Raw genomic sequence first — 22,424 nt, forward strand, 5'->3', positions numbered from 1 at the left:
TGTCCTAAAGTTGAACTTATTTTTTTGAGATTTGTTGTGATGTTATATGTGTAAAGAACAGAATTGCAAGCACATGGAAGATATTTCTTTGAAATGTTTAAATGTTTGATATGCAGTTTCTTTATAACCCTGTTCAAATTTCTATGCACAGAAATTCCAGCACACCAATGAGAACTTTGAAATTACTTTATGTTTGTACAAATAATCTTTCTTGTGTTCACATGAGCTTTTAAACTTAAAACAGTCGTCTTTTTTTTCTGCTTTTTTCTTTAACTTGATTTGGTACAGAAAGCAAGCTCCTGGACTGAACATCTGGTGTATAAGTTAAGACATTGCGTAGAGTGCACATATGGGAGTGCCTTGGTTAGAGTATTAATTTCATTCCTAGTTCCAGATTCCTACTAACGCACATCCTAGGAGGCAACAGGTGACGCTCTGAACAACTGGGTCCCTGTTACTCACATGAGCCTGATTTAGTCACGGCTCTCGTATTTGGAGAGTTGAAATAAGGGTGGAATTTCTTTTTCTTTCTCTTTTTGGTCTTTTCCTTTCAAATACATAAAATAAATACATACATTGAAACCAAAATAAGGAGAAAGAGAAGGAAGCTCCAGAACTTGTTTAACTTGAGTCTACTCTGAAAGAGGAGATCACATTACAGATGCTGACAGAGTTAGATTCCAGAACCTACAGTAGACACTAAATTAAGGAAATATATCCAACTAGGAAGCTCTCCTAGGAAACAGCCAACTGACATACATGTGTGAATTCATAGGTACAGCTACTGTTCAGACACTCACAGATGTTAGTAGTTTTGTAAAACTCATTTACATGTTACACTGCAGACCTGCCTACTTTGCTAAATACACAATAATTAATGATATTACAAATACTGCCTTCACAAGCTCATATCAAATTTTTACATTTATAGGACTAAAATCAATAATTATGCTAATAAAAGTTATGCATACTGTAGTGCTTGATTTTTAATGTGAATTTGTTTATTTGAAAACCATGATTTCACAGCAAAAGGGAGACACACAAGAAAATACACACTCACATGGGGAGAGATGACCATCACCTGATAGTTCATTCCCCATGTGGTTGCAACTGCTGGGACAAGGCCAGAAGCTTCATCTCAGTCTCCCACTAGATGGCAGGGACCCAAACACTCGGGCCACTTTAACTGCTTTCCCAGGATATTAGCATAAAGCTGGATTGAAAGAGGAATAGCCAGGATTAAACCAGCCCTCACATGGGATGCCAGCATCAAAATATCAATCCTTCTGCTTAACTTCAAATATATATATATGTGTGTGTGTGTATATGTATATATATATATGATATATGAAAGGCAGAGAGACAGAATTAGAGAGACCCTCCATCCTCTAATTCACTTGACAAATAGAGAAAAAAGCTGGGCTGAGATACATCATAAACAAGCATCTGGAACTCCATCCTCATCTCTTACATGGTTGACATGAAATCAGGCTATCTTATTCTGCTTCCTGGGCAGAAACTATTAGGGATCTGGATTTAAAGTAATATGGCTATAGCTTCAATTGGCATCCCAATATAGCAGGACATGTGACATCTTATCTCACCATGCCGCAACACCAATCCTCTTGGTTCTTGATTTTAAAGAGTGATTGGGGCCCGGCACGATAGTGTAGCAGTTAAAGTCCTCACCTTGAATGTGCCAGGATTCCGTGTGGGCACTGGTTCTTATCCCGGCAGCTCTACTTCCCATCCAGTTCCCTGCTTGTGGCCTGAGAAAGCAGTCGAGGATGGTCCAAGACCTTGGGACCCTGCACCCAGGTGGGAGACCCAGAACAAGCTCCAGGCTCCTGGCTTCGGATTGGCTCAGCTCCCGCCATTGCGGCCACTTGGGGAGTGAACCATCGGATGGAAGATCTTTTTCTCTGTCTTTCCTGCTCTCTGTGTATCTGCCTTTCTAATAAAATAAATAAATCTTAAAAAAAAAAAAAAAGACTGACTGAAGCATGTGATGGAGGAAGGTGGAGAATGGAAAGTGGGTATGGAATTCTCTGGCTTGAGCAGATAAAAAATTCAAAGCATGAACAAAATGAGAGGAAAAAAAAAAAAAAACAAGTAAACCTCCTGAGCATCCATATCCAGAGAAACCCTGGAAAACCAGGAGATCTAAGAAGAAAAGTATTTTTGTGAGAGAATGGTTTATATTGACAATAGCTTCCTTGTGTCAAAATACACAAAGCTACAACTCCTCTGAATGAAGACCAGAGCATTTAAGAACAAGTTGACATGTGTTAATTGAAACATTCAGCTTCAACAACCCAGCCTTAAGCCCACCAACAGGGCTGTGTTAGGGAATTGGTTTCTTTCAGAGAGCACGGAAACATCAAGTGTGGAAAATTATTGGAAAGTAATTTAAAGTAAGGTATATGAATTCAAAATTAATTTCCTTGCCATGAAAAAAGTACAAAGAAAAAAGATTGTTCCAGATAACAAAAGGAAGGGCTTTAGAAAGCAGTCGTGACAGACTTTGGATAAGTTGGAAAGTGACAGTAATTGATCATTGCAGGACAGGGAAATAAAAGGATGTATCGTGTGTGCTCTGCTTGATTTCCTAAAATGATTGGTTCCCGAAGTTCTTCATGTATTTGTGGTGTGGGTTGAAGCATTGTTTATAGAATTTCCTGTCTGGAAAAAATCAACATCATTCTTGATAGTATTTTTTAAGGTATCCTAGAAGATGCACAGACATAGAAACGGCTAAATCAGAGACAGTGATTGTAACCAGCAGTTCTAATAAAAACAGCTTTATTCAGTTGTTCAGTTCAGAAAGAAAAGGTATAAAAGTTGAATGATTTCCTGAAAGTACAATTTTATTAAGAATTTCACATGGACTAGAGGGGGGGAAAGTCTTTTTCTGAACTCTCACTTTTACTTGATTTTCATGAATATTTTATTCAACAGAATTTATGATTGTTAATAAATCACAGTGTTGTTAGTAAAGGAAAGATCTACTGAGAAAAGCTTAGTATTTTGCTCCATGTCAAATGACATTTCTGTGAAGCAAAACGACTCTTAACATCCACGCCTCAAGTTTAACATGTGGAGGTGGAGGACAGGTGGGGAGATGATAAAGACAGAAGAGCAGGAGAGGGAGAAGCAGAGAAGGAAGACGTAAGAAAGCTGAATTCACCTTGAGATGAATAATTATCACAAGAATCAGACTGCACCACCACTTTCCTCTAAAATGAGGAATGTGATTTTTTTCTTTTTTTTGTGACTTCTACAAGTGACTGATAGCTAACAGGTAGTGGTGCTAGATTTAAACTTGAGCATATTCCATTCCAAAGCTCATGTTCTCTCAGGACCATTGACATCTTCTGGAAATTACTAGACCAAAAAAAAAAAAAAAAAAGACAAGATACCATCACTTTCCTTTAGAAGTCAATCTGACTTTCTCAACAAGGTGGCTGAATTCATAATATATCAAGAAACATAATATTCCTCCTGTTTTAAAAGTACCCTTTCACAGTTATTTGAAGTTACATTTTTGCATTTACATAAGATTTCTGTGCTAAAATTAAATGAGAAAATTATGCACGTTAAACAAGTGTCCCTTAACTGTATATAAATGCAATCGTGGATAATTTTTCACTTGAAAACCTACCAAAGAACCATTTGATAAACACATTTGAAAAGAAATTTTTAATTCGCCTGAAATTAGCCCTAGCAGTGATTTTATCAAAGGTAGTACGTGATATGACATGAAGTGCATTTTTCCTTGAAGATACATTTAAATTATTCCTTTATCATTTTGTAAAGGCAAAACAATGTTAAGATGCTGTGTCTACTTAGCTTTCCAAATCTGCACTCTTGTAAGCCACCATGCTGTGTACCACTGACTCATGTCACCACCAACAAAAACCATGGCAGAGACTGAGAGATTTCTTATTATTTTCTGTAATGCACATAACAACAACAAGTGAAAAAGCAAACACTACAAAAGCCAAAATGAGCTTTGTGTTCAGAACAAATGGAATAAGTCCAGCACCACAGGGCAGATTCCTCTGTCATGACACAATGTTGCACAAATGCTGATTACATAAATATGAAAAGTCATTGAAATTATGGTTTTGTTTTTCTTCTGAGAGTAGCATTTTTTATGATTTTATTATGATATTTTTGAGGCATAGTACTTTGCCTGAATCTAAAAAAAGATGAATACTGTATTCTTACCGCATCATGCATAGGGTGAATTGTAATTGGCTGGTGGAAAGAGAACAAACGGATACATATTTGCCGCTTGTTTCTTTTCGCTGTTGTCCTTCAGGTGTCTACCTACTGGGCTCGCTATGTTTTGGGAGCTGGGATGACTTTTTCAGATCAGAATGCTCCTTGACACATTGATTCCTGTGAAACACAAGTGGTGATTTTCACAATTTTATCTCTTTCCAACTACTTATCCCCTCTTCAAGGGAAAGTGAGATTTATGATGGAATTGTTCTATTGGTGTGAACAGAGTCATTAAATCTGTGATGAGATCACACTGGCATAAGAATACTTGTAAAGTAATGCTGCTCTTTGAAAATATATCTATGCGGACCAGGTATGATAGTGCGGCGGTTAAAGTCCTCACCTTGCACACACCAGGATCCCATTTGGGCACAGGTTCTAATCCCAGAAGCCCCACTTCCCATTCAGCTCCCTGCTTGCAACCTGGGAAAGCAGTGGAGAACAGCTCAAAGCTTTGGGACCCTGCACCCGAATGGGAGATCTGGAAGAAACTCTAGGTTCTGACTGTATTGGCTCAGCTCCAGTTGTTGCAGCCTCTTGGGGAGCAAACCATCTAACAGAAGATCTTCCTCTCTGTCCCTCCTCCTCTCTGTATATCTGCCTTCCAGTAAAAATAATTAAATCTTAAAAAAGAAAATATATTTATGCATGAATTTGCATGCTACTATACATGTGCCTATGTCATTGACAGTAACTAAACTTGATTCCAAATTTAAAGGAAAGTACCAAAGATTGTTTTTCAGTAGGTAATATTTTAGTCAAGGCAACTTTATGGTATAATATATTTTACTCTGTCCCATAGGTTTGTGCTCTCGAAGCATGGTCCTCAATATGCTAGGAGAGAGCAGAATCTTTAAAAATGCCAGGTAATGAGAAGATTTAGGATGTCGTCCTTAATGGGTTCTCGTACTTCTTTTAGGACCCTGTTTAGCTCTAATTTAGGGTGAGTTGGTTTAAAAGAGCAAGTCTGACGCCTCATCGCTGTTACTTCTTCATCCGTCAGCAGTTATTCCAGACTCGCACATCCTGATTCTATCTGCTATGTTGAAGCGGAGCCAAGGTGAGGAGCCCTCACCAAAGGCTCAACAGAAGGAACTACCCAATCTTACATTTCCAGTTTCCAAACGTGTGAGCTAAGCAATTATTTTTAGCTAAATAAATTTCTTCTTCATTAACTATTCAGCTTCAGATTTATTGATACAGGAACAGAAAATGTACTAAGACAAAAACAAACACAACTGTATCAGGACTCAAATTCTTGCACAGGTGGATAGAGCAAGAACACAAGTCAGCCATCTGGTTCTGCAGCCCTAGGTCTCTAACACAGTAAGAAGACACGCACTGCACCCCCAAAGGCCAGTTAGCCCTTGCCTTGTGTTGTTCCCTACCCTACCCTCTGCATTCCTGTCCAATCACCTAGCCCCCAGGGAGCAGAGCCTGCCTACCACGCTTGAAATGTATTCAATCTATTGTCCATAGCTACAATGTCATGATTCACTTAAATAGCAGAATGTTGGACTTGTGACTGTTGCTGAAGGACTATACTCCTGGGATAATATGGGAGAAAACAGTGGTGTCAGGGATGGGAGTTGGAAAGGGAAATCCCTATGCCTATGAAGCTGTATCATGAAAAAATTAAAATTAAAAAAGGAAATAATTCAGAAAGCTACTTCAGTTATTCTGGTTTCCTCTTATCTCCAAACTCCCTGCCACTGTGAAAATCCCAATACCCTTATGCTATGCAATGCCTAGCCTGCTCAAGGGTTGGACCCCTGCCACACATTTGTTCCATCTACACACAGGCCATGGTCTGCCCTCTGTGAGTTTAAAAGTCTTTCATAAATTTGATTTGTCTGTGAATTCCTACCCGACCTCTATCTCTCTCTGTTCTGCATCTGTTTCCTAACACAAGTCATTTCAAGTGAGATTTTATCTCATTTATATCAGCAGTAAACTATAATTACAGAATTTAAAGTGGTTTCGAATACTAGTGTCTCAATTATTATAGCGCAGTTTTTACTATTATTCTGCCATTTTTCGTTTCGATAAGGTGTCTCAGTCTCTTCTATCCATGCCTGCCAGTAGAAATGCAGCATGGGCTGAAGTTGTGGTATAGCATATTAAGCCGTTGCTGGTCACAGACATCTCACTTTAGAGTGCCAGTTTGAGTTCCAGCCATCTACTTCTGATTGGCTTCCTGGTAGCAGGCTTAGGAAGGCAGAAGATTAACCAAGTGGTAGTACTCCTGTTGTCTATATGGGTGACCCAGACAATGTTTCTGGCCCCTGCTGCTACCTGGTCTGACTTGTTTTTGCAGCCTTTGGGAAGATGGAAGATTCACTCTCTCTCTTTCTCGCTCTCGCCTTCTCTCCTTATCACTCATTCTCTTTCTTTTTCTCTATGTCTATCTGCCTTTTCAAATTAATCAACTCTTCTTGAGAAATGAGCAAATGATCCTTCTCCTACAGCTTTGATGCAGGCATCCTTCTGACTCACATGAATGGTTCTAAGATTTTCACTTGATAGCTGCTTTCCTCTTCAATATGAAGATTTAAAAAAAAAAACCTGCGTGACCATTAAATTTATGTTTGTTTTTCCATTATTCTAAAACTATCTGAAGATATACTACCTTCTAAATACCATATAGAGTTAACCTATCATCTGTAGAAATTTTGTCATCTTCTCTGCTTATTTTATTTGTGAATGAGTGATAATTTAACTGGATTTAAAGAACATACATGTTTGCAAACTTTTTAAACAACCTATCATCATTGTTCCTCCATTTTTTGTAAACATGCACAAATCCAGACTAATATTTGAGAATTGTTATCATTTAAATCAATAGTAAAGTATAACTGTACAATTTACAATGGGGATGTATATTAAAACTCATACACTCTAGCATTACAATTTGAAGTGAAGTTTAGTGAAGTGAAATTGTGTTTACAAACTTACATGGCAAGTTAGCAATAAAAACCACCACCAGAATCCAGGCTTCCAACTTCTTAAGTCAACATCAATGAGTCATATCTGCATGACTAGTCATGAGGAATGATCACACTACATGATGTCAAATGTTGAGTAAGTGCCAGATTTCAGAGTTTTCAAAACAGACATATTGTGTGCTATGATGTTTGATTGGAGTTGCCCAGGACATGATGTGATCCAGTGTAGGCAGATATGTCTCAGCTGTGGGTATGCTTAAATGATATGCAATGACTGTGCTGTAGTTTGATAGGCTTGGCATTTATACCGAGTCTAATTTATGACTGCATGATGATAGTTGATACTTTTCCACTTCCCTGTAGAATTTCCATGGGTACTTTTATGAATCAGTAGCCACACCAAAATATCTATCGCATCAGTGTCTACTTGGTTGTTAAAATATTTTCACTAATCTAAGGCAATGCTAAATTTCAAACACTTTTAGTATGACTCCAGAATCCATTTCCTAAGACTTACACTATATTATGTACTAAAATTTCAGTTGCCTTAGCAATGAAATGAAGCTAGGTATTATTTTTTAGTTAACAAATAATGAGAACCAACTGAAATCAAATAATTGAAAGATTTTGAGATACAAAAGCATGTGGTAAGCAAACTTAAGATTTTGACTCTTTGGTTTCAGTTTAATTTATAGATGTCATGGGAGATTATATATAGAACATGGAGTATCATTACCTCCTATGCCCATATTCTATGCAGAAAAAGGAAAGAGAAGCATAAAATATAGAGGAGTAGGAAAACAGGAAGTGCTGCTGGCAGTTAGATTTTGTCTTATCTATCTTCTTCCTGGTTACAGAATACAGAATATCACCCAGTCATACATGAAATCTTCAGCAAATGTGATGAATTCCCAGTAGCCAGCCCAATTATGAATGCAATCTTCAGCAAGAATGGGCTGCTATCTTCATTTATTGATATGTGTATGGGCACACACACACACACACACACACACACACACACACACACTTCCTCTCAGTTCTTTCACCATCTCTTGGATGGTAAAGACATAATTAGAACACTGCACATAGCATTGTTCTTTCTTCTTTTTTGCTTCTTAAAAATTTATAATTGATAGGAAATTTTGCTCGATATTTAGGTGGTACTGTGTGATGATTCAATATACGGATACACTGACTCTATTTTAGATGTTAGCCTGCTAACAGATTCCATGCTCCTCTTACCTCACTCTGAACAGGCCAATAAGAAAGTCCACTAGTCCCCACTCCCTTGTTTCCGGTGAAAAAACGAAGCAAACAAATTCAGACCCTTGTATGAGACAATGCACCTTTGCCCAAAATTCTAATTCCAATAAAAGCTGGTGTGGACCAATAGAGAGTTCCTGTTTCTTACGCCACCTTTGAATATTCCTGGGAGCCTACTTTTATCTCTAGCCAAAACATTATTATTATTGTAAGTGATAACTATATGGTCATTTTCATGCATGTTTGACATCACCAGTTTTGACTGTCAGATTATTTTTTGAGCAGCTGAGTTGATCTTTCCATGTTGAAGTATAACTAAAAATCAAAGACCAAAGTCAGAAACATGCAAGAAATCATTTTTAATTTCATGATCGTTTTGATATTAGTGTAAGGAACCAGTAAACAGCAATAAAGAGTTATTAGAGAAGAGTTATGTAGGAGGCCTATTTGAGGCATCCACATCCCTTATCACAATATCAGGACTCAAGTCCAGATTCTTGCTAACGTCCAGGCCTGAGAGAGCTCTTCCTGCAGGGTAATTACACCATGAGGGAAACTGGGGAACTGGATTAAAGTCCTAACTCTGCACTGCCGCTAATATCTTGCTGCAGGACGAGGGTGGGATGGGTTCAGGCCTTGGGGTTGGAGCAAATGCAGCTCCCTGCAGGGTAGTGGCTGTGGGGGTGCCGCAGCCAGGCTGGACCCAGTGCTGGGGACTCAGGCAAAAGCCACTGCTGAAAGGCAGAGACTGAGTCCTTGGCTTTGGGTGGCCAGTGCACCAAGTGGTGCCAGGATCTGCCTGCTGGCCGCTCAGCAGTGAACACTGGGGTTTACAGGATATGTAATTGCTGCCAAGGGACACTCATGAATAAGGCCAATTTAGTATAGGTGAGAGATGAATTCTGGGTGACTGACATTAACGGGGTCATGAAACTTTCGGGCAAGCATGGGGACTGAGACTTGATGGTTTGGAGGGGAGTATCCATAAGATCTACTTGGGCCAGACTGATTCACCAACCCAATTAGGAATCCTGTGATGGGATGTTAGCATAGACCATCAATGACGGTGACATGCCAGTCCACACCAAAACTGTGGATGGGGGCCTGTCTGGCAGGGCTAGGTACCAGTACCTAACTGGGCGGTGGAATAGTGGACTGGTCACATTTGGCAGGGTCAAGACACTAACCAGCTTGCGAGAGTACTAGGTCCATGGGTTTGCTCTGGGGGGAGTGTGGGTCCAACTCTGTGGAAATACAAGTCATGCAGGTTAGCTCGTGAGCTGGGGTGGCGCTGGGCTGAGCTAGGTGTGATGATGGTACCTGCTATCACTTATGGGTAAAGGAACCAATAGCAGTCTGGGCAGGTCAAGACAGCAGCACTTGATGGTGCATCCTAAAATAGGATGTGGGGTGGGCCCAGCTGCAACTGGAAAGGGGTGGACCTGGCAGGGCCAAGCAAACCTTAGCTCACAAGGAAGAACAAAAATCAGGATAGAGCACATGTCATGCTGAACTAGGCTCTTACACCAACTGGTCTGCATGAGACAGGGATACTAGGCCATAGCACTGAAGGCAAAGACTGAGACAGGTGAGGCGCTAAACCAACTGGGTCAGAGCAACCACTGGCATGCTCGTAATCTAGGGTTGGGAATAGACTCAGTTGGAAAGCTGTGAGAGTACACCCTTGCTGGGTTGGGGATTCCACAGGAGAATGCAGGAGCCAGAGTGGGGTCTGTGTTCTGGCCTGGATATGGCTGCAATCTCCCTTGGCACAATTGTGGACTGGGGCTGGGCACACACTAGATGCCAGCACCATCTGGTGCTCTGGAGAACCTGAGTAGATGTAGGACTAGGCTAGGGCTCTGCCCCTACTGAACCATGTGTGAGCAGTGTCTGGGTATGGACAAGACTTGGCTGGGCTGAAGCATCCAACAGTAAGAACTGGAATGGATTGAAGGCTAGCAAAGAGGACTGGCCCATGGAACCACCAGTATGCACAAGACCTGGCATAGGGAGAGGTTCTGATGGAGGAGCTTGTGAAACTCCTCTGTCAGAACACAGTCCCTACAGTTGAGCACAAAAATCATGATAGGCAGCAACCCAGACCAGGCCAGAGAAAGATATCCACTGGCATACATATGGCATACGGCAGGGACAGACCAGGCTGAACTCATTCACATCACCTGTTGGTGAATCTGAGCACCAGAATAAAGTGTGGGTCGGATCAAGTTCGGTTGCGACACAAATCAGTGCACATTATGGAATGCCAAGTGGGAGTGAGCCGTACCAGATGTGGTGGCAGCACCCAACAAGCACACATGAGGACCGGGGGAAGGGGGCAAAGCTGGCAGGGAGAATGTGGGCTACCCTGCTAGACAACCACCACCACTGAAGAGCATGGGTTGGGATATGGGCAGACCAGAACAGGCAGGACTACAACACCTGTGGGCTTCATGTGAGCTACATCAGGGAAGGGCCAGGTTGGGCTGACTTTTACAACTGGCACAAGCAGTAATTAGAGTGGATAAGGGTTGGTTGTGCTTAGACGCAGCATCAGCTGGCAGAGGCTGGCACTGGGAACTTAATCTGTCAAGCTAAACTTCAAAACCACCTGGAGAGTGCACAATCCAAAAGTGGGAGTGACCTACTAGGGAGATAGCGGGCATCTCCCTCTAGGTTACCACTCCCACTGGACAGCACAAAAACCAGAACAGGGGCATGGATGGCTAGACAGAAAGGCACCTGCCAGGATGTGTGTGGGCTGGATAGTAGGTTGGTTGGGTTGAACTAGCCTTCAATGCCCATTGACATGTAGGAGAGCTAATAGGATGTGGGACAGACTGAACAAGTCTGCGGTATATACTGGGATGCATGGGAAACAGGGCAGGGGACAGGCCTGATGGGGGTTATGGGGAGTCGCCCAACTAGGCTGTAGCTCCCACAGGTTTGCCTGAGGGCAGAGTACAAAGTGGGTAGGGTCAACCTCCTCTATAATACCCATCAGTTCGTGTGCAAGACAGGGCTGGAAACAGAACTGATCCAGCAATTGTAACGACCAGCATGTGCATAAGCTGCTTGGGGCTACGGACTGTTCCAGAGCCTGTACTGACAAGCTCACACAACAATCAGGTATGGGATCAGCTCAGATGAAGTTTCTTTGGAGATTCCTGCCAACTGAACTGCTGATCTCAGAACCCCAACCATGAAGGGACTATGTCAGCCAGTGGATTCTGAATAGATTTCATCACACTTGGAACAGTGAAATTGGCAGCAATTCAGAACTGTTAAACTATCAAAATTTTTTGAGCAAGACCCTTAGAGCGTGCCTCATATTAGGGACCTGGGATGGGTGGGAGGCTGGGTGGGGCTTTTCCCTTTGTTTCTCCATTGACTTCAACTACAGTGAAAAAAGAGTGATGAAATTAGTGTGGAAACAATAGTATTACCCACATTCCTGTAGCCCTTGACCCTTTGTACCTAATCAACGAAGTAAGATTATGAAAGAAAGAAAGGGGGAAAGAAAGAAAAGAAAAAATTATTAAACAATTGCTAACACCTTAAATTGCCAGTCTTGATTCTCTGAGAGTTGTATAGTAATAACTGAAAATTTAAAAGTGACTTATGCACAATTGAACTTTGGACATATGCTAGAAAGCTGAAGAATTTGAAAGGGTAAAAAAATGTTCCTGTGATCTCTGAGAGACTATCCAGTGGAAATTCTATTTCTCTACCGTGTGTTTAAGTCTTTCTTATGCTGTAGAATTGATGGACTACTGTGTCTTAGGCTAAACCCAAACACAATCCCCTTCATTTCCTATCTTTCCACTGTCTGGATTGATGCAGCACCGCATGAATGCAGAATCTAAGAAAAATCTAACTTTGGAAAAAAAAAGGAAAGAAACCAATATCTTGCCTTATAAATATTTTATCTGAGTTATTTCTAAAATTTGTACTTACCATACTTAAAATCTACTGACAATGTTTCTGCCTATCAAGAAAAGCAGTGTGATATTTGTATCCATGTGTGCCGTATGTGATATGAATAGAGGTAATTACCCTCTCCCTCTCTTTGTCATAACTGTACGACTAGAGCCGTGGAGTACCTTTCTTGTGTTTTCTTGGAAAATGTATAGCACTCTGTTGTGAATGACAGTGAGCTCATGGTGCTAGATAACATTGGGGTCCCGTTCATCCACGTATCTAACTGGGATTTGATGTTAATCTTCCACTGTTCCTCCATCCCTAGCCCAAGTCTTCCAAGCCTCCAGATAACCACTGTTTTATGTTCAGAGAGAGTAGTGGGGTTTTGTTTGTTTTTAAGTTTTTACAAATGAGGAAGAATAAGGGAACATGTTATATTGGTCTTTCTGTGTCTCATTTATATCATTCAACATGCTAAGTTAACTGATAGCTGAAAGCCTTTGTACAAGCAAAGAAGAACAATAAAACTCAACAAACACACTTTTTCTCAGAATTAATTATTCTTAACCCTGGCTGCCTGTTACTATTTCCTGCGGGAATGTTTTATGTTTTTGCGTTTCTTATTTTCCCCCTCTTGGATGGTAGCCTGGAAATTTGTATTTAGAAAAGCTCTTCAAATGAAAGAAAGAAAGAAAGAAAGAAAGAAAGAAAGAAAGAAAGAAAGAAAGAAAGAAAGAAAGAAAGAAAGAAAGAAAGAAAGAAAGAAAGAAAGAAAGAAAGGAGAAGGAAGGAAGGAGAGAGGGAGGGAGGGAGGGAGGGAGGGAGAGAGAGAGAGAGAGAGAGAGAGAGAGAAGTTATTTAACAATGTATTCCAGCAGAAAAGGCTGAGTTCAAGTCAGACGCACTTCAAGTTGTGGTTTGCTTCTATAGAACATGCTCACAGGCAGCAGGTTTTATGAGAAGTTGGGTGATTACCACCCATATGGGAATAACTGGACTGAATTTCTGAACCTTGGACTCAAAACTGGGAGTATCCTCATCAGATAAATGTTTACAATAATGTCTAAAATCGTATAGAGAAAAATTAAAAACGATAGTGAGTTTAGAGTTTTGGAATTTTGTAACGATAAAGTTTGTGTCACTTATTTTCATAGTAAAAGGAAAATAATAGGAAAAAAAAAACTATTTGTAGTGACTGATGGTTGACAGATAAAAATTCTCCTGAGCATTTTTGTTTCCGTTTTCAATTTAAATTATCCCCCAAATTATACAGAAGAAAAACATTTATTGTGAACAGATAGGTATGTGTCAAGAACAGAAGAGAATAGCAGTTGCTTTAAATAACCTTAAATCCATGAGCCAGAATAAATTATATCTCATGCTGTTGAAAGGGGCTCAGATGAGATCACTGATTGAATATAATTGATCTATAATGAGCCATGATGAATAAGAGACAGGCTAGGAATAGTAGACGATGCACACAAACACTAAATACAGACTTTTGGGAGAAAATTCAGAAATTCCTCTATGGAGATAGAACCCTAGACCTCGTAATTAAAGTTCATAGTTTGTGACCGCTCAGAAAAGAAAGATGATCATGAAGGTTTAACCTTTCCACTGTGTCATTATCTCAAGATTCAAGTACATTCTCTTTTAAAAGATTTATTTCATTTTTATTGGAAAGGCAGATTTACAGAGGGAAGGAGACACAGAGAAAGCTTCTCCAGTCTCTGGCTCACTCCCCAAGTGGCCGCTACAGCTGAGCCAGCCTGAAGCCAGGTGCCAGGAGCTTCTTTCAGATCTCCCACATGGCTTCAGGGTCCCCAAGTTTTGAGCCATCCCACACTGTCCAAAAGGACAAATGCCACATATTCTGTCTGGTACAAGGCATCCTTCACAAGACCAATAGCCCTTTCAATAATGCTTGTGCTACATCTCATGGGGGTTGATAGTTTTGTTTTTATTTTCATTTATTCAAAAATCTTGAATCATTTTTATTAAATTCTTTACTGACTCATAGATCATGTAGTAGCATTGTTTGCTTAAAGAAGGTTTTTTATTTTCTTTTTCATTTCTTAAGCAATGCATTGATCATTTAATAACATGTTATTTAAATTCATACAAATGGAGAATGGGAAATCCCTGAGCCTATGGAACTATATCATCATGTAATAAATTAAACGAAAAAGAAAATGAAGTTGTAAAAATTGGTTGCAACCACTAGAGGGCAGACATGTATATCTGACCTACGGTTTTCCAATTCTAAAGCCATTTAGCTTAGAATTCAGAAGCCTTATTTTAAAATATTTTCTAATTGTTCTTTTGCTGTAAAAATATGTTTTCCTTTTAATGAGCCTGTCCGCAGTGCGCAGGTGTTTCACAGTTCAAATAACTTAAGGTTCCACATTTCAGTGGGGAAGCCAGTCCAGAAGCAATGGAATGCCACCGGCATGAGAATTTTCCGAAAGAAAATGAAAATCAAGTAACAATCAAATTCACAGTGCTTATCATATTTCAAAGCACTTCCACATACTAGTTGACCTTTCTTATTTATTAACTTTTATAGCGCGTTTTGTTTTGAGGGGGATGATAGAGATATTAGCGATTGAAAGGGAGTGACACAGTGGGTGAGCCGATAGTGATGGAGGACAGAGATAGAGAAGCAGATAAGAGAGAGCGCCAGAGAACTCCCCAACGCTGGTTCATTTCCTAAAGTGTCAGCAACAGCCAGGGTTGCACCGGGTTCAAGCCAGGACTTAGGAACTTCATCCCGATGTCCCACAATAATGGCAGGGATGCCAGTATGCGAAACAACTCCTGCTTCCTCCCAGGTATAGGACAATAGGACGCTGGAGCTGTCAGAATGGAGCCATGGTTCCTTCATATTGTGCGCATCCCAAGGCGCCTACACCAAAGACCTGCCCCACCACCTGGTTATTAATTTGTAAGAATAGGAAGGAAAAATAAGCTGTAGCTAGATCAGCTGTGTCATGAACACACTCGCTTCTAAGTTGGATAATCCCTTTTAAAATTGAGATTCCCGAATAATTTATCATGCTGAGGAATTTTTAAGTGACCGCGTCTCTGGTTTTATGATGTTCGGCTGTTAAAGTAAGGCTTTTACCTTAACATCACTGTCAATAACAAGCAATAATGGTTTTCCTCTCACATTACTGTGCATACGAATGTCAAAGACTGCTAATGTGTATTAAGTCATTATGATTAATATGTTTTGATTATAATAAATGTTCTTTTATTTGAGTTCATTTTTCTTCAAGTGACAAGTGTTTACTTGAGGCAAACGTTGACGACTGTGTGCCTACGTTTCTATGAAGTCAACACAGGCCCAGAGAATCAAAGATTCTTTTGTCACTCAAGGTCAAATCTACTACAGCCGCCATAAGTCTCTCTTTCTCTCTGAAAAAGAACCACAGCATCACTCTGTGTGTCTGCCTGAATGGTTTTTTCCCTTAGCCTCCTCTACGCTGAACTTTCTATAACAGGGTCAACTGATTTTTTGTTTGTTTTATTGTTCATTGTGTGCTAGGAAATCGTGATGCCCAAACAGCAGTGACTGTAACTTTGCCTTTCTCATCATTAAGCGGGCCGTCAGGAATAATATTTAACATATAAAGAATGATGTAAACTTCTTAGCATTGAAACAGTGGATCTTTTCCCCACTCTTTCCCTACCGATTCAGTACTCCAACACTGATGTGCATACAATTATAGCAAATAAAACCTCCTTCGGATGCACACACTTACAGAACTTTTTGGTGGAATGCACACATTTACAGAATTTTTTTTTGTATGTGTGTGTGGAAGCTTGAATGAGAAATCCGGTAACTCTCATGCAATACGTGAAAGAAAAGAAGGCAGAATCCTGAAGTTAGCACTACTGCAGAATTGAAAAATTATCACCTATATCTGGAGAGCCTGAGGAACAGTTTATTTCAGAAGATAGTCAATGTGTTTAAGGACAGAAGTATTATGACTGAGAAATGAAGAATAACTCAAATGTATTTGGCAGTTTTCCTGCGAGTAAGTATAAACAGCTTCTATCTGGAGAGCATCAAGAACAGGCATTAGCAGTCCCAGTAATAGATGAAGCGAAATGCAGCAGGAGTTGATGTGGATAATGAAAGACTAGGAAAGAGTTGGGGCGGAGGCCTAAGCTGGAGTCCTGAGAAAGTATCCATCTCTGAGAGAAATGCTCCAAGAAGAATGATGAAGGGATGATAAGGAAATATAGCGATATTGTAATTCAGACTGTACCAGATGGGATGCTGAAATTTGAGTACTGTCTGAGATGGATGGCTACAGAGCTCTTGTAATTGCAGCGATTATCCACCACTTCGTCTGCACCGAGGAAATAATACAAGTTATTTGTGGGCAGGAAACATGATAACAAATCTTAATTGTCTCTGAAACAGTTATCTGGATCAAAATGAGAGAGAAGCTAAAAGGCTTAATGTCAATGCTATCAAAAGTGCCAACGGTGAAAGATGAAGTATATGGTATGAGAAGGGAGCAATGGATGAAATCTGAGCAAGGAAGTGACTATTTCCAATCGCACATTTGACATAACAAAATTGATAATCATTTCTCATTCACTTGTTGTTGTCCTATGTCAGTGTAGGGGAAAAAAACCCCAGATTTTTTAAAAAAATGATGCAGCTCATTGGTGAGGCACATGATGCAAAAACAAGACTGGACTTTTCTCTAATTCAGACCTGTTCTTGCAGCCATCCTGAATCAGCTCTAGAAGGACTTATGTGATTGTTATTCATCTTCAGATATTATATTGAAATACATATAACCTGTTTACTGTTCTGGATGAATTTCACACTGATTACTATTTTAATCAAAATATTAAAAGGCACCATCTAGATTTCTGGAAATCTTGTGTACTATACTTTCTCCACTAGATGTCTCCAGAGAAATACAAGTAAATAACGCTACCAGAAAATCATGCTTAATAAAAATTCAGGTTTAAAGTTGTAAAGAGTATCCCGCTCAATAGAGTGAAATATTCACACCAATTGGCCATTTAATATGAGAATGCGATCTATCACTGGATAGGCTTTTATAGTCAGAATATAAATTTATACAGGAAAATTGATATACTGCTACATTTGTCTCAGAAAACCTCTTGTTCTTTTAAAGAAGCATCACTTATGTCTACTTTGGGGTGCAGCTGATAATTTCTTTTTCTAACAGTTTGAAATAATGAAATTGTATTACTAAAAGTGAGGCTTATACAAAATCTGGTGTGTCTATTCTGAATCATTGAAAAATAAAGATGTTTTAATGTGAAGTATTTGAGTTAACCAAAATCTGTTGAATTCATGGGTCTTTGTCAATCCTGGACAGCCCAGGGCAAGTATAAGTTTAGTAACAGTGTCATTGGCAGGAGAGAGTGGCCATGGCATTATACTGGTTTCATACTTTCCAACAGACACAGGCTTACTACAAAGATCCACTGTGTAGCATTCTGCTAGTGAATTGGCATCCTGAGAATCACAAACAAATGCCCCTGTCTTATAGACATGTTCTTTTCATTCAACAGCGTAGTAAGCCACTTCTTTCCATCAATGACTTGATTTCTAGGTCAGGTTTTGTGACCTTGGATGTCAGATTTAATTTCTGTGATTTCACTTTTCCTTCCAACTGGTCGACTCAAGGTCAGGATCCTTTCAGGGACTAAAAGAACACAAGATCTGTGTAGAGACAAGCAGAGAGAGAAAGGGAAGGAATGAATGTTTTCCTTGATGGATACTCTGAAAGAGAAGAATTGTGTCACTGCCAATATTTTTCAATGTCTTCTCCATAATTTGGATTACTTTTTCATCCCCTTGTTTAAAAAGACTCTTCTTTTCCCAAAAAGTCAGTTATAGATTTGGGTTCAACTATTCAGAGCTAATAAAGTCACTTGTGTTTTTCTCCCAATATTTAGAATATAATATCACATTTCCAGGTTGGTCTTGAGTTTGCAAGAAATGGTACTATAGTTTTTTTTTTTTTTTTTTCAGATTCAAACTTCTCTTAGGATATTTTCTAATCTCTAAATTTTCAAGTAGTTTATATATACAATCCGGCCACTATTTTCAAGATTCTCCTTGAAATCAGTCCTAATCCTAATAGCAAATATTTGTTAAGTGCTAACATTTGTTGACTTCCATGGGATTTATGCATGTTGTAAACATCATGCTCACAATGGATTAAGACTCATGTTATTTGAAACCCATAAGAGAAATACTTACAAATCCTTTTTTTTAAAAAATTGTCTGAGTGGGGATCATGTATTTTACCAAAAAGGTAAATTTATATCCCCCACAGGAAGGAGAAAATATTATTTTGACATATTAGTATATTTCCATCTTTCTACTCATTTTATGCACAGTCTTTATAGAAACTTTAATTGTAATGGATGAAGCTTTTGATAAGGGAAAATAGTTCCAAACTTGTCCCTTAAAGTATTTTCAACTGATTGCAGGCTTCATAACAAAGCAGGTAAAATGGCATGAGATTTTATTTATATCTTCACGCCTGTACTCATAGTCAGGTCTGTCATCATGTGAATTGTATTTAAAGACTCGCCTTTTTAAACTCTTGATAAATATTCTCTATGTCTGAATCCTATTCTTTTCATATCTTCTTACTTTTCCCTCTAATAAAATCCCATGGGATTGAAGGAAATTTCAACTTCAGGAATTCCTGGAAATAGTTGCTGCTGCATGAAAATCAGATGGTGGCATCAGTAGCAGTGAGCCCTCCAGTGACAACCAAAATGACTATAGTGAGATGCTGTTGGTGGAGGTGCATATTATGTTTCATTTTATCTTCTGTAATTCTAAAATTACATTGTTATGTTTTACAAGCTATCCAGCACATATATAGCATATGGTAAATCTAGTACTGACAACTTTTATACAAGTATGTGGTAAAGTAGTTCACAATATGCCTGTTTATTGGCATTTAGCTAAATCCTTTCATTAACAAAACTTGTACTGTGCTAAACAGGCACCTACCAACTGTCATTTGTGCAGTATAGCAGCGATGGGAAATTATAATATGCAACCAAGCCAGACACATACGAATTGTATTGGAATAATTTCCTTTAGAGAAATGTAAAGCATCAGTGTTCTTTGTCCCAAGAAAGAATATGCAAGGAATGTAGTTTACATTTTATGGTATCTCGCTATCTTCTATTTAGCTCTTTTTTTGAATCATCTGTTTATTTTCTATATTTCAGTATTAAGATTTTCAAACCAAAAAGCAGCCTTTGCATCATGTCTGATTGTTTGTTATTTCATTGGATGCTTTCTTAACTAACAGCAAATTACAAAAGCTATTTTGACACCAGAAACATGTCATGAAAGCTTACACATATCTCTTCTCCTATTCGGAATTCTCTTTGGTGTAACCCAGCCCTCTCCTAAAAGCCCTTCCAATCTGACAACATGCAGAGCCCAAGCAAGACTTTTTAAGCTGTCAGTGAGAAACAAACACTGCTGTTTCATTGCAAGGGAGCACTTTACACAAAACATACCACGATTGTACTTTCCAAGTAGGATGCTATGTAATGATCATCCTACTTAATTACCCTAGTTAGTAATATTTGCCTTCAATACAGACTACTTTGTTCTGTGCCTATGAGTTGCTGTGCTTTCTAGAGCTGCCCAATACTCTATGAAGAAGGTGATTCCAAAACAGGGAACTGCAAAGTGTTATTACCTTCTGTAGACCTGCCTGAAAGTGACTGTTGCTGCTTTTACTTACTCTCTGATATTTTTATAGAAAAATAAATGGGAGCTATCGCCCTGTTTTGAGAGAACTCTGAAGTGTCAAAGAATAAGATTGAAATAGAAATATTCAATTGGATCAGTTTTCCTATGATTAAAAACACAAGAGGAGAGGAGGAATTTCAGAGCACTGAGCAAGCGGAACTAACACATAGAGATTTTTAGCTGGCGACCTAAACTTGCTGATGTTTTTTGGAAGAGAGTTCTGTTCCCAGGTTGATGCGATATTCCCGCCCACAACTCTGACATGCATATAAGCTCTGGCTCTCCAAACTCCACTGCCAGTTCTCTTCGGGAACTAACTGCTATGGAGAGACTAAAGATGATTCCTTTCTTGCCCATATTTGCTGTCCTCCTGCTGTTTGTTGTTAACCCTGCAAACGCCAACGGTTATTATGACAAAGTCTTGGCTCACAGCCGTATCAGGGGTCGGGATCAGGGGTAAGTCAGTGGTTTTATTTTATAAACCTCTTTTCCCCTTTAGCTTACTATATACATATATAAGTGTACAAAAAGTTCCTTAAATGCAACTTGAGTTTTTATTCCCTTCTACTTGTTGCAAGATATTAAGAGCAGGCTAAAATGAATAGAACATTATGTATGTGTGCTTTTAAAAAAACGCTGTCATGCTTTCTATGAAGGGATTTGTTTTTGAAAATTTTAATTTGCAACAAGATTTAACAAGGTATGTATTTCTGATTTATTTCATTTCTGTCTTTATTTACTTCCAATGACCTAGGAATGTGGTTTTCCAAAGTAAAGAATCTATTCTTAGAAGCTATTGTAAACACAGTGAATGGCTGTGAAGGATCTCACATGATGTTAGTACAAATTTTACTTAAATAGTGTATTAAAGTTAATTAATGGTAAGATAACTTGTTCTTAGCTTTTTTTTTGTAGAGTAAGTAACTTTTAAATTATGGATTGTTTAAGATTTGCAAATAAAAATGAATTTCACAGGAAAACTGCCTCTACATCTTAGCATTTTAAATAATTATCAGATTCAATCAATAGTTTAACCAACCATTCTTATTTGTTTCTGGAGTGAATTCTAAAGCCAGAGGGGTTTTCATGACTTCGTAAAGCACCCCTCCCCCATGCCACACATGCTTCTCTTTGGGAGAAAACCATCCAGTATTGTGACAGCGTGTGTTGCAACTTATCCCTCCCATTCAGAGAACTGCGTTTTCTTTAGTGTGATCATTAATTAAAAGTGAATCGCAGCTCTCATTTACTTCCATAATCACTTACAAAATTAAAGTATCTTTGTACATAACATAACTCATCTTCTGCCTTCTGATCTCTCATATCAGAGGAAGTTAAAAACCAATCCATTCCCTCAGATGAGCACATGATTGGTTTGGTAAGAGTCCAAATATTATCCACTGGATGAGCTACCTTTGCATACATCTACAATACAGGAAACAAATTGCAGAAAGTTTAACTTGTAACTGTTATTAAAGGACTAGACTTCTGTGATAATATGAGGAAAATGATGTTCTGAGAAAATGGGGAGGGAGGAAATGCCCATACCTACAAAACTGTATCATGGAAAATATTAATCATGATGATAATAATCACAATATGATGTAATTAAACATGAAAAGGCAGTTACTATACATTTGATTCTGCTTGAAAAAAATGACTAGATAGGCTAGGTTTTTTAAAACACTGACATTCAACTTTTAGAAATGTAATTTCCTCTGTTTTGCCAATGTTTAACTTTACAAGGCAATCTGATTGGATCAAAAGTCAGGCTTGTGCAAGGCTGTGAAAATCAAATGTCTGCTTTTCAAATCCTTTTATTTTAAAAATCGTCTGACCTTTCATCGTAAAATGGTGACTTCAGTAGGACACTAACACTTTTTCCTTCCCTCCATCTTCCAGGCCAAATGTTTGTGCCCTTCAGCAGATTCTAGGCACCAAGAAGAAATATTTCAGCTCTTGTAAGAACTGGTACCAAGGAGCCATTTGTGGGAAGAAAACGTGAGTTCATCTTTTTCATAATGTGCCAGTTTTTGTGATATACATCTTCAGTTGAGTAATCACTATTGTGCTTGAAAATAACTTTGTAAGATTGTGATTGATTTTAAAGGAAGGGTCAGTAACCTTGATAAAGGGATTCTTCTAGCATCTGCACTTGTGCAAATGAGACTGAGAGGAGGCAGATCACATGACTACTTCGTCAAATGATGTGAAATCAG

General features: G+C 38.9%; 1 protein-coding gene across 10 annotated transcripts in view; it reads left to right on the plus strand.

The window, feature by feature from the left end:
- Positions 1–20,506: 20,506 nt before the first annotated feature.
- The window catches only part of POSTN (periostin), a 32,508-nt gene continuing 30,590 nt past the window's right edge, over positions 20,507–22,424 (plus strand). For all 10 annotated transcript variants that reach the window (XM_040991488.1, XM_040991491.1, XM_040991492.1 and 7 more), the window contains exons 1-2: positions 20,507–20,661; positions 22,108–22,206. In XM_040991488.1, the coding sequence (XP_040847422.1) occupies positions 20,528–20,661; positions 22,108–22,206 (233 nt within the window). In that variant the 5' untranslated portion in view covers positions 20,507–20,527. The remainder of the gene's footprint in view (positions 20,662–22,107; positions 22,207–22,424) is intronic.

This window comes from Ochotona curzoniae, unplaced genomic scaffold (assembly GCF_017591425.1).
Source record: "Ochotona curzoniae isolate NIBS_2020 unplaced genomic scaffold, NIBS_Ocur_1.0 contig_64, whole genome shotgun sequence".
NCBI lineage: Eukaryota > Metazoa > Chordata > Mammalia > Lagomorpha > Ochotonidae > Ochotona > Ochotona curzoniae.